Here is a 13868-nt window from a genome sequence, read left to right on the forward strand (position 1 = left end):
AGCCCGCATGGAGCAAGAAGACCCAACACAGCCAAAAATAAAAATAAATAAATAAATAAAATAAAATAAAAAAACAAAAACAGAAAAGAGAACTGAAGAAGAGACCAGATTTGTTAAAAAAAAAAAAAAAAAGAACACTGAATGGTTTAGTAGTTAAAGGCTTTGGAATCAGATATATCGGACTGGCCAGTTTTTGGCTATGCCCTTTGGAAGTTACTTAAATTTTCTAAGCCTCATTTTCCTTATTTGTAAAAAAAATAGTAATGGTACTTGTTTCCTAGTGTTGTTAAAATTAAATGAGCTAGTGTATGCAAAGTGCTGAGCACAATGCCTGTTACACAATGTGTGTTTAAGAAATAGCAATTGATGTTATTAGACTGTACGCACCATTAGGTTAGGGACTCTGCTCTGCTAACCACTCTCTCCCTAGTGCCTAGCACAGGACCGCTTCCAGTAGCTACTCAGTAAATAGTTTTTGAATGACATGTGATGATGGCCAACTTTTCCCTCTTCTTCAGACCAGAGGTGTTTCTTAAATGCTACAGAATCTCTTTTCTCCATTCTTGTAACTCCAAAAAGCAGGTGATCTTTTTTTTTTTAGTCTAAGCATTTATAGTGTCCACAAGAACCAGGCCATAGTATCACATGCATTTCCACTGGTAGGTGTATGTGTTTGAGTAGCAGTAAACAGGCAGGGATAAACACCCTTTAGGCACAGTCCTATTATTAGGTTAAAATCTTTTAGCATTATCCCATCATTAGTTTGTTTATTTATTGCCTATTTTGTACCAAATCCTACCTGGCACTGGGGTCTCAAATTCAAATATGACATGGATCTAGCCTTCAAAAAAACATACGGTCTGGTGGCAACGACTGACAAATAATACGCAATTAAAATATAATATGAAAAATGCTATCATACATAGATATGCATGAGGTGATTTGGGACTTCAAAAAAGCACTTCAACCTGAAGGGGGCATGGAGGACATTGCAGGAGGAGGGGCAGGTCTTACAGGGACAGTTGTGCCAACCCAGGAGGTTGTCCTCTGTCTTAAAGGCAGTGAGAAGCCATTTAAGGATTTAAATAAGAACGATGTGGTCAGATCTGAAAGCCACCCTGGTGGCTTGGGGAAAAATGGATTAGAAGACTTAATGTTAGGAGACTGTGTATGAGTGAGGAGTGAGAGCCTGAACCAAGTAAAGAAGTTGTAGTGGGAATGAGATGAGGAGATAAGTTGCAGAGAGAAAATAGGTGGCTGAATCCATAGGTTTTGGTGACCAGTTGAGTCTGAAGATGGGAATGTGGGAGTTGGTGGAGGGTCATGGGAAGGAAGAATCAAGAGAGTCTCCCAGGTTTCTGGCTGATGCAAAATTGGGTAGGGAAAGAGTAGGGAAAGAGAATGGGGGCAGGAGGTTTGTGGGGACATGATGTACTGAGCTTCGTAATGCTTGGTCTCAGGTGCCTGTGGGGTATCCTCTTACCTAGTAGGCTACTGGGTATCTGTGGTTTTGGAACTCATGAGACAGATGCACATTGAAGGTGTGTTTGGGAATCATTCCATCTCTAGCATATCCCTTCTAATTCCTACTCAGCAGTCCTTCCACCCCACTGGGCCTCCAATTGATTGATCTCTCACCCTGCATGTCCTCTTCGCCTCCTTACTCAGCTTAACTCGTGGTCAATCCTTGCAGTCCCTCTCTTGCTTCATCATATACTCACTTGACAAAACTATAATCCAGGTTCATTCCAGCTTCCCGCCTGCTGTATACCTACACCCACCAGACTGACTGGTCTCACTGACCTTTATACTCAGTGGGCCCTGTATGCTGCCGGCAGTCACTCTATAACTGCAGTCCATTCATCCTCCTCTCCTAGATAAGGTGACTGCTTTACACCGTCACCCCTCTCTTCAGACTGTCAACACCTCCTCTCTCATCCTCACTCTCAGCTGATGATCTTGTTTCCAAGTTCACTGAGAAAACTGAAGCAAGATGAGGAGAATGCCCACAGACTTTTTACTATCACTGCCAGCAGTGCTCCCCCTTTTTCTTCTTATCATATATTCTTGTGTACATATATTTTTTAATATATTTGTAAATATGTTTTTATTTCTTTTATCTTGAAAGATATTTCTCATTCTTACCTCTCCCAGCTACTGTCCCATTTCTGTCCTTTCCTTTGTAGAAGAACTCAAAACAGTTGTCTATAGTCTGTCTCCAGTTTCTCACTTCCCATCTCTCATGAATCCACCCCAATAGGCTTTTGCCACCCAGCACTTCACTGAGACTGTTCTTGTTACTAAATTCATTAGTCAGTTCTCAGTCTTAAATTACTTTTTTTTAAGATGATAGGCAATCCAAGACTTCAGCTTTCAACCAAGATGGAGTGAAAGAGAATAGATTTGCCCACCTTACTGAAACAACGTTTTTATAACATATTTTATTTATTTATTTATTTATTATTATTATTATTTGGCTGTGTTGGGTCCTCGTTTCTGTGCGAGGGCTTTCTCCAGTTGCGGCAAGCGGGGGCCACTCTTCATCGCGGTGCGCGGGCCTCTTCACTGTCACAGCCTCTCTTGTTGCAGAGCACAGGCTCCAGACGCGCAGGCTCAGTAGTTGTGGCTCATGGGCCTAGTTGCGCCGCGGCATGTGGGATCTTCCCAGACCAGGGCTCGAACCCGTGTCCCCTACATTGGCAGGCAGATTCTCAACCACTGCACCACCAGGGAAACCGTTAAATTACTTTTGAACGATCAGTGGCGTTTGACCTCCTGTGTGACAGGCATTCTTCACCTGGCTTCTGGGACGACACTCTCTTGGTTTTCTCCTACCTCACTGGCCATTCCTTTCAGCCTTCTTGCCTGGGTCCTCTTTTGCTTCCTAGTCTCTCAGTGTTGGTGTACCACCAGGATCCAGTCCTGGTCCTTTTCCTTAGTGATTCCATCCAGCCTCAGGGCTTTACATGACGTATGCTAATGACCCCCAGACCTCTCTCCTCAATGTGGGACTCACAGATCTCTCTCCCTCACTGCCATTTTCACTTGGTTGTCTGACACCCCAAGGTAACAGGACCTAAGCTGATCTCCTGATCTGTCTACCCTCCCGTAAACCTATTCCATCTATAACTTCTCCATCTCAGTTTATGCGAACTCCGTCTTTTCATTGGTTTAGACAAAACACCTCTGATACATCTTTGACTTCTCTCTCTGTCATACTCCATATTTAGTCAGTTGAGGGGTCCTGTTCGCTCTATTTCAGAATATATCCAGAATTTGATTACTTCTCATCATTGTCACTGCCATTCCTAGTCCAGGCACCATTTTTCCCCCTCTGGCATTATGCAGTAGCCTTCCTGATTGTATCCTAAATAGTCCATATTCACCACAGCAGCGAGAGTGAGACTTTTAAAATGAAAGTCAGTTCATGTCCTTCTTCTGCTAATGCCCTTCCAGCAACTCCTCCATCTTCTGAATGAGGAGAACTTCACAGGTGGGCCCCTTCACCTCTCTGTCTTGGTCCTCTGCTTCCCTTCGGCTGGCCCACTCCAGCCATACTTGCCATTTCTTGGACACACCATGCACTCATGCTCCCACCTCAGGGCCTTTGCACTGACTCTTCCTTTGCCTGTTATGCTGTCCTCCCACTTGTCCACATGGCAAACTCCCTGACCTCTTTCACATCCTTACTCACATGTCTCTTACTGAAGCCTACCTTGACCACCTTACCTAAAGTTGCAGTCCTCCCTTCCTGGCCCATACCTGGCACTCATGTTATCCCTTAGTTCTCTCTCTTCTCTCTCTTGTGTAGTACATGTCACCTTCTAACATAACCATTTAATTTGCTTATTGTGTTTCTTGACCCTCCCTCCCTGACTAGAGGGTAGACAGGCCAGAGATCTTTGTTCACTGATGTATCCCAAATGCCCGTTATAGTACTTGGCACATGTCAGGTGCTCAATCAGTGTGTTAAATGGATGAGTGAATGAGTCAGCCCATGAGGCCATGGGAGTGAATGAGATTACTATGGAGGGTATGGGGATGAAAGAATAGGCAGTAGAGGACCAAATGTCTGGATCTGCCTTTAATCAGCAACAGAAGAAGTAGTGCTAACCTAGAAGTTAATACTCTGGGTATTTGGAGAGTATAACCCTAAAGTCAGGTGCAGAAAATAATGTCCAGGGAGGATTGCCTGAATCATATATGGCCTATACATTCTTTTTGATATTCTGATTTTTAATCTTTGGGTTAAGCTAAAGTGTCAGAGAGCTGAATAACTAGGACATTGTTATAGCTCCCTATGGAACTATTTTTATTTCACTGAGCTTTGAGTTTTGGCTGTTAGCCTACCATGAAAGACATTATTTTAAATAATCCTATGAGACTTCATTATTGAATTTATTGCAGCTATATTATTGAGGATGATGTTCTCTGTATGAGAAAGTACCCTCTTTTTTTTTTTTTTTTTTTTGGTCACACCGCGTGGCTTGTGGTGATCTTAGTTCCCCGACCAGGGATTGAACCTGTGCCCTTGGCACTGAAAGCGCCTAGTCCTAACTACTGGACCGCCAGGGAATTCCCAGAAAGTACCCTCTTTAAGTGAGGACTAATGAGATAAAGTTCCCTTAAATTTACTGAAAATAGTAACTGTGATTCTTTATTTTTTTAAATTGAAGTATAATTGATTTATAATATTATATTAGTTTCAAGTATACAGCATAGTGATTCAGTATTTTTATACATTATACTCCATTAAAAGTTATTACAAAATAATGGCTATAATTCCCTGTGCTGTACAATATATCCTTGTTGCTTATCTATTTTAAGCATAGTAGTTTGTATCTCTTAATGCCATACCTCTATCTTGCTCCTCCTCCCTTCCACCTCCCCACTGGTAACCACTAGTTTGTTTTATATATCTGTGAGTCTGTTTCTTTTTTGCTATCTACATTCATTTGTTTTATTTTTTTAGATTCCACAAATAAGCGATATCATACAGTATTTGTCTTTCTCTGACTTATTTCACTAAGCATAATATTCTCTATGTCCTTCCATGTTGCTGCAGATGGCAGAATTTCATTCTTTTTTATGGCCGAGGAGTGTTCCATTGTACATATATAAAACACATCTTTATCCATTTGTCTGTTGATGCACACTTGGGTTGCTTCCGTATCTTGGCTATTGTAAATAGTGCTGCTATGAACATTGGGATGTATGTATCTTTTCAAGTTAGTGTTTTTGTTTTTTTCTGGATATATGTCCAGGAGTGGAATTTCTGTGTCATAAGGTAGGTCTATTTTAGTTTTTTGAGGAATCTCCATACTGTTTTCCATAGTGGCTGCACAATTTACATTCCCATCAACAGTGTAGGAGGGTTCCCTTTTCTCCACATCATTGCCAACATTCGTTATTTGTGGACTTTTTGATGATTGCCATTCTGACAGCTGTGAGGTGATATCTCATTTTTTTTTGTTTTTTTGATTTACATTTTGTTAATAAATAGCGATGTTGAGCATCTTTTCATGTGTAAGCCATCTGTATGTCTTCTTTGGAAAAATGTCTCTTCAGGTCTTCTGCCCATTTTTTTTTTAATTTTTAAAATTTATTTTTATTTTTGGTTGCATTGGGTCTTAGTTTCAGCACGCGGGATCTTCGTTGAGGCATGAGGGATCTTTCGTTGTGGCGCGAGGGCTCCTCGTTGCAGTGCGCGGCTTCTCTCTAGCTGTGGCGTGTGGGTATTCTCTCTCTAGTTGTGGCACACAGGTTTCAGGGTATTTGGGCTCTGTAGTTTGTGGCACGCAGTCTCTCTAGTTGAGGCGCGTGAGCTCAGTAGTTGTGGCATGCGGGCTTAGTTGTCCCATGGCATGTGGGATCTTAGTTCCCTGAGCAGGGATCGAACCTGCGTCCCCTGCATAGTAAGGCGGATTCTTTATCACTGGACCACCAGGGAAGTCCCTTCTGCCCATTTTCTGATTTTTTTTTTTTTTTGATATTGAGTTGTATGAGCTGTTTTATATTTTGGTATTAACTCCTTATCAGTCATATCATTTGCAAATATTTTCTGCCATTCAGTAGGTTGTCTTTTCGTTTTGTCTATGGTTTCCTTTGCTGTGCAAAAGCTTTTAAGTTTCATTTGGTCCCATTTGTTCAGTTTTGCTTTTATTTCTTTTGCCTTGGGAGCTAGATCCAAAAAAATATCGCTACGATTTATGTCAAAGAGTGTTCTGCCTATGTTCTCTTCTAGGTGTCTCGTGGTTTTCAGGTCTTATGCTTAGGTTTAATCCATTTTGAGTTTATTTTTGCATATGGTGTGAGGAAATGTTCTAATCTTATTCTTTTACATGTAGTTGTCCAGTTACTGTGATTCTTTTGAACAACTGGCTTGATTTCATTTTGTGGAGATTGTATTTTGTATCAGTGATTTTATCTCTTTTCCTTTTCCTCTTCCTTTTCCATTTCCTTTTCCTTCTCCCCCCCTTTCCTTCTCCCCTCCCCTCTCCTCACTCCCCTCCCCTCCCCTCCCCTCACTCCCCTCCCTCACTCCCCTCCCCTCCCGTCACTCCCCTCCCCTCCCCTCCCCTCCCTCCCTTCCCCTTCCCTCCCCTCCTCTCCTCTCCCCTCCTTTCCTCTCCCCTTCTTTCCTTCATCCAATGGTTTTTAGTATAGTCACAGAATTGTGCAGTCACCACAGTCAGTTTTACATTTCATTACCCCAAGAGGAAACTCTATACCCTTTAGCTATTACTCCCAAATCTCCCCATCCTCCTCAGCCTTAGACAACCAATAATCTACTTTGTCTCTATAGATTTATCTATTCTGGTCATTTCATTTAAGTGGATTATATTCATATAATATGTGGTCTTCTGTGTCTTTCACTTAGCATACTGTTTCCAAGGTTTATCCATGTTGTGGCATATATTGGTATTTTGTTCCTTTTTGTGGCTGAATAATATTTCATTGGATGGGTAATACCACATTTTTTAATCCACTTACCAGTTGATGAATAGTTGGACTGTTTCCACTTTTTGGCTATTATGAATAATGCTGCCTTGAATAATTTTTTGCAAGTTTTTGTGTGGACATATGTTTTAATTTCACTTGGGTAATTGCGTAGGAGTGGAATTGCTGGGCTAAATGCTAACTCTGTATTTAACTTTTTGAGGAACGGCCAGACTATTATCAAAAGTGGCTGCATCATTTTATGTTCTCTACAGTAACCTTGCCATCACTTGTTATTATCTGACTTTTTGATTTCTAATGGGTATATTAGATACCTCATCATACTGTGGTTTTGATATGTATTTCCATGATGACTAATGACGTTAGTGCTTATTTGTCATTTATCTATCTTGTTTGGAGAAATGTCTATTCAGATATTTTGCCTATTTTGTATTTTTTTGTCTTTTTGTTAATGAATTTTAATAGTTTTTTTTATATATTCTAGATACAGTCTCTTATCAGATATATAGTTTGCAAAAATTTTCTCCTGTGGGTTATCTTTTCACTTTCTTGATAGTGTCCTTATGTACAAAAGATTTAATTTTGATTTAGCCCAATTTAACTTTTTTGTTGTTGCTTTTGTTGTCATATGAAGAAATCATTGCCTCATCTAAGGTCATGAATATTTACTTTCCTTCCCCCCCCCCCCACCAAGAGTTTTGTAGTTTTAGCTCTTACATTTAGATCTGTGATCCATTTGAGTTAATTTGTGTATGTTGTGAGAAAGAGGTCCAGCTTCATTCTTTTGTATGTGGATGCCCAATTGTCCCAGCACCATTTGTTGAAGAGACTGTTCTTTTCCCATCAAGTTGTCTTAGCACCCTTGTCGAAAATCAGTTGACCATAGATGTATGGGTGTATTTATGGGCTCTCAATTATGTTTTCTGATCTGTATATCTACTGTACTACTATTTTTTGTCTGCTAGGAAGCTTAGAACCGAGTGTGCAACCTTCTGGCAGGCGGCTAGGAACCTCAAGGGTAGGATTGGTGGACTCACATCACCCCTGGCTTCCCCTGTTTACTTGCTTCCAGGTTTCTTTCTTGCTATGTGTGTTTTATTAAAAAAATTTTTTTTTGTAATGAAGTGTGGGTCATTAATAAATACCCTTATACGTCAGATGTTTTATTAATCAGTTCTAACCGAAGGCTGGCTAATTTACACATTTTGCTTCTGTCAACTAAAAAATGTGAATTTTCTATTAAGTATTTTAAATGTTTCCCCCTGTCAAATTACCATCATCACCTGATGTCGCCTTTTTATTTACTCTTAATTGGAATTCAGATAATTTCTAAGATTCGCACCTATTTGACTGCTTGGCTGTGTTTCTGTCATTAATAACTTATTTTCATCTCCCCCTCTGCATTTTAAATGATTATATTATGTGTACTGAAAAGTAACTTGAATATAATTTGGTGTTATGTTCAGAGAACTGTAAATGTTTATACCTATTTGTTCAATAATCCCACTTCCAAGTATCTAGCCTAAGGGATAACACTAAATACAGAAAAGTGAGCATTCATCGTAATATCCACCACACCTAATTCATAATTCTGAAAAATGGAAAATAACTGATATGTCTAAGAGCAAGAAATAGATAAGTTAGCTGTATTATAGCCACTGAATGGGATATTGTGAATCCATTTTTAAATGGCAGTAATAAAGTAGTATAAAGACTACTTAGCAGCTTTAAAATTAATGTGATATAATGATAAGTGGAAGAAGCACTTTATAAAATAGTCATATTAGAAAGAGTAGAAAGAAATACAATGATGGTAATGTTTTTTTTTAGATGGTGGGAGAGTGTCTGATTTGCTGTTTTTGTTTAAGTGTGTCATTCTTTTGTATGTTTTAATTTTAAAACCTGGAATTATTGAAATTTATAGGAATCCTTTTTTTTCCCTTTTTCAGATGTGAATCTGGTTACACTGGACAGCACTGTGAAAAGACAGACTTTAGTATTCTCTATGTAGTGCCAAGTAGGCAAAAGCTCACTCATGTTCTTATTGCAGCAATTATTGGAGCTGTACAGATTGCCATTATAGTAGCAATTGTCATGTGCATAACAAGGTAGGTAATGGCCTAAGAAACACCAACTTTCAATTAGAGGTGGGTGGCTGTTAAAGAAAAACCTTGAAACACTCAAAATGATAGGGACTTTACGTCCACCAGCCTATTAGGAAGAAATCCTAGGATCAGTTCTCTAAGGTTTCCATGTAGGTCTGACCTCTCAGTGTCGTGCTGCTTTAGAATTTGGTCAAGAAATCACTCCCAGGATTACAGGCTGCAAGCAGAGGAAGCGTGAGGATATTCAGTGGCTTAAAGGAATTTCGAGATCTTAGAACTATGTGTGTGCTTCAAGCACTGAATTTAGGGACAGCGATGGTAGCAGAATGGTCTGCACATGCACGTAAGAGCCATGCAGAAACTTTTTAAGTCCTGCAGAACTGATTAGGTCTTATGCCCTAAGAATATACTTTATCCATAGTAAATATAATAAGGGAAGAAATCAGAGGTTAAAGAAAACTGCTTTTTTATATGTTGTCTTAACATTACTTCATTTTCTGGAATACAGTCATAAATATTAAACTTCAAAATTCTCTATCATAACTATAAAACTGTTGGAGTTTATCATAACTAACCCCCAAACTAAAGGACATATTTGGAGTGCAGTTAGCCTAAAAATGGGTGTTTTCCAGGCTGAGTGGAAATATGTAAGTCAGAACGGAACTGGACCTGGGAGAAGTCAAAGCAAATTAAGTTCATCTTGTCTTTATGCTTCCCAGTCTCATGTCTTTTCTTCTTGCTTGCTTTGTCCAACCTCCTTTAAGGCTTGGTTCAGAGTCCCATAAACATCATCTCTATACTTTTCTGTATTATTCTGGGCAGAGGGTTGGAATTTATCAAGTGCAGATATTGGCAGGCCATAATGGATTTATGGCTCTTCTATCCAAAGTCTGGATAGAAGCAGATCTTCAGTGGTCTCAGCCATCTGGAGCTAAAATGATAAATCTAGAAATGATAAAAAATATTCTCTGAGTAGCAGATATTTTTCATAAAATTTAAGCACTAAAGCCAGTGGACTTTATTCTGTAGAACAGATGATCTGCCCTTAGGCAAGACTACTGAGTATAAAATTTGACAGTAGATTAAAGTAGAGACATAATATTATAAAAAATAATGACAGCACAAAGAGAAAATAGGAAAAAAAACTACCATGTAACAGCAGGCCTGCCTCTGGCTATTTAACATAGGCTCAGAGGTTAAGTAATTTGCCTGTGGTCATCCAGATAGCAAGTGGAAGTGTCTGCATTTGGATTTGGTGCTGCCTCATTTCCTAAATCATTCCTCTTTCCACTGAACCACCAAGAGGAGGAGGGTCTATGTTGAGTCATCTTGGGAAATATATTTGCCAAGTATGACCATTGCATGGGAGCAAGGTTCAAACCTGATTTTGTAGTGGTTCAGGGTTTTTGAACAGGGGAGGGACTTGGTATGACCCATTTTTCCAGAGCATTAATCTGAGTGTCATCTGAAAAATTCACCAGAGGAGAGAAAATGTGAGGTTGGGGGAGACCATTTGGGACATTATTAGAGTAAAGCAGGAGTGGAGTAATAGATGATTTGGAAGATGAACGAAAGAAATAAGGTAATAAGGTAAAGGTAAGGGAAGATTTTGAGGCCCAGTGATAGTGCCATCTTTAAGATCAAAGGATGTTAAAGTCAGCAGGAAGTTATTTTGCATTCAACCCCTTCATTCTAGAGAAGTGAGGAAACTGGAGCCCTGGGATGGGAAGTATCTTAGCCAAGATCACAGAGATAGTTCAGCCCTTTTACAAATCCTGTCCAGCGTTTTGTCCAACTCTGCTTTGATTCTCACTGTGCTGTAATCCTCAACGACTAAATTAAAGATACCCGGCAAGTAGTTTTCAAGGTAGTAACCCCCCCAATTTATACCCCAAATGCATTTGCTGCCTTCACAGACATGTCAGCATTGCCACATATTTATTTTTAACTGCGTTACAGTGTCTTCACTGCCCTCCATCTCTATGTCTGAAGGGTCATCTCATTGAATTTATCATAGATCTCTCCCTGAGGGCTTTTTATTGTGGCATTTTCTCCTCTAGAATGTCTTGCTCATGTGGATTTAGGATATTATAATTATGCACTTGGACTTATCTGCATTGCATTTTTAAGGAGTGCCTCTCCCACATAGTCCATTACGGGACAGCTGTTCGCTTATCCTGGGGTGGCTGTTACATATGAGGAATCTTCCTTTAAAAGGATGTTCTCACTGACCCACTTATCAAGACTGCATAAGTGAAATTTTCTTCTTTTATGCTTGTAATCTCCTTTCATGTTGAACATCACCTTAGCCAAACCCCTTTATTGTATAGATGAAAAAACCGTGGTCCTGGGAAGTTGGAACTTGTCCAATGTCAAGGTGAGTTTGTGACAGTTGCAGAGGGTTGCTTGCCCTCTCAACCAGTGTCCCCATTTATGAAATGGAGATGATTCCATCACTGTCTACCTCCAAGTGTTTTTATGAGGATGAGTAAGATAAAATTTGTGAAAAACAGTATGTAAGATGGAAGCGTTACCATCAAGGCTTTTAAGTCAAGACAAAGTAGTGCTCTTCGAAACTGAATAAAAACCTGGAACCTTACAGTAGAAGCACTCATTCTCTCAAGACTTTCTTTCCATTAGATTATAAGTTCCTTGCTGGCAGAGATTTTTGAGGTTCGTCCAACTTTAACATTTTGCTTATAGGAAGAGGAGGTTGCACAGCTAGTTTCTAGCAGAGCCCAAACTCAGAATTACTGGAACTCATCTCAGTCCCTTTATTCCATGTTGTGTAGCATAGCACTTTGTGCACAGTGAGAGCTGAGATGTTTGCATTCTAGTGGGGGCAGGCACAAGAGCAGTGACGGCACCATGAGCTTTATACCCCCGCGGAGGAACATGTACGGAACAGTGAGAGCAGAGTCGAGGAATATCCCTCATGCCCCGGAGGGCAGTTCTATTCTGGGTTCTGTGGTTGTGCCCTAGCAGGGTGTGGAATGACTTCTTCTTAGTTACTGTCTAAAATCGCTAGGCATTTCCTGTGTATTCTGATCTGAGGTTAATAAGCACATTTCTTCCTGATTTCTCCTTCATTGAAGCTGTCCTTGTCATTTTTGGGCGTGTCATCATGCTCAGGGGAAGTACATAAGCCAGGAGCCTTTCTGTTTATATGTTAGCAGTCACTGTGTCTTGGGAGCCGCCAGCCCAGAAGAAGGGTGGGGATTCCTCTCGGGGATGCACATGCAACAGGGGAGACCCCAGGAGTGAGTTTCATTTGTATTCATACCTGCATCATATATCTAACCCTCTCACCGCCCAGCTTTATAGAGAAGATGGCAGTCTGACATGTTGGTCTCTCATCAAATAGCGTCTGTTTCCCTTTCATGTGGTCACATGCAATATGGCTTTACGTGTGAAGTGTGTGTTACTCTGGAAACATTTGAAATATCCTAAACAAAATGACATTTTTCTTTTTCTTTTTTCTTAATTCAACAGAAAATGCCCTAAAAACAATAGAGGACGACGACAGAAGCAAAACCTAGGTCATTTTACTTCAGATACATCATCCAGAATGGTTTAAACTGATGACTTTTATATGTACACTGACCATGTGATGTACATTTGTCTTTTTTTAAAGAATGGAAATATTTATTTCAGAGGCCTTATTTTTGGACATTTTTAGTGTAGTACTGTTGGCTTGTATTTAGAATATTCAGCTACAACAGTTTTGGACTGTTTAGTAGTCTTTGTTTTATGTTTTTAAATACAGAAATTGATTTCACAAATTTGTACCACATGGTAATTCTAAGACTTGTTCTTTACCCATGGAATGTAATATTTTTGCAAAGATGGACCACTTCACAAATGGTTATAAAGTCAGACCCACTTCTTCCACAATGACCACAGCAAATGACCAAGCATGAACTGAAGGTAAAGATGTTTACAGATTACTTTTCTTACAAAAAAAAATCTAGAAGACTCTGTGTTTAGACATTTCAATGTTTTTGAGATTTATTAACCGATTTTTTAGACACTGCCTATCGCATGAATTGTAAAGCTGTGTGTGTTAGATGTAAAATATTTATAAGATGTGTGGACTGGATTTGATCCTTTCTCTCTTTGAAAAAATAATTCTGAATTTTTAAAAGTATATGGTAGCAATGATGGAACGGATCACTGAAAAGTAGATTTAGATGTCGTGAAAATAGTCTGTTTAACAAACAGATTGGAATAAAGCCTACTCTATCATTTAAATTACTTCTATACACATTCATTTTTAAAGAAATATTTGTTTTAACATAAATAAACCAATTGTATCAGTGTTTGTGAATAAATGCAAAAATGATTGTTAACGATTGGTGCTCTTCACATGAGCTTAAAAATCATCTAAGACCTCTATCCAAATTTGTCCTGTAGTAATAGCTATACTAATAGATTGTTGGTGTTTAAAGATCTGAAGTGTGAATAGAATGTATTCAGCTGTTTAACATGTAGTTTAGGTATTCAGAAGTATGCATGTAGAATTTAAGAATACGTTCAAAATATTAATTTTAATATTTGGTTTGGAAAAGCATGTTATAATATAATGTTTTCACTATACAGCCTCTGTTTTGGTGTGTTTATTTACTGCATTCTTTGATATTGACATATCAGTACGTTTAATATGTGAAATTAATAGAAAAAGCAGATTCCAGTTCAAAATTCCCATTTGCTTTTACAAATACTGCTTGAAATTGTCTAAAGATAGAAGTTTCACCCAGCGCTTGGAGTTTGCTTTTTTGGTTATTTGGCTTCTAGGCTTAATAT

General features: G+C 39.2%; 1 protein-coding gene across 2 annotated transcripts in view; it reads left to right on the forward strand.

The window, feature by feature from the left end:
• The window catches only part of TMEFF1 (transmembrane protein with EGF like and two follistatin like domains 1), a 94458-nt gene extending 80794 nt beyond the window's left edge, over positions 1 to 13664 (forward strand). The window contains exons 9-10 of one of the 2 annotated variants that reach the window (XM_057548692.1): positions 8910 to 9068; positions 12558 to 13663. In XM_057548692.1, the coding sequence (XP_057404675.1) occupies positions 8910 to 9068; positions 12558 to 12642 (244 nt within the window). In that variant the 3' untranslated portion in view covers positions 12643 to 13663. Of the gene's footprint in view, positions 1 to 8909; positions 9069 to 12557 lie in introns of both variants that reach the window. The other variant, XM_057548693.1, reaches the window with a different exon arrangement.
• The last annotated feature ends 204 nt before the right edge of the window (positions 13665 to 13868 follow it).

The sequence above is a fragment of the Balaenoptera acutorostrata genome, chromosome 6 (assembly GCF_949987535.1).
Source record: "Balaenoptera acutorostrata chromosome 6, mBalAcu1.1, whole genome shotgun sequence".
NCBI classification, from domain to species: Eukaryota; Metazoa; Chordata; class Mammalia; order Artiodactyla; family Balaenopteridae; genus Balaenoptera; species Balaenoptera acutorostrata.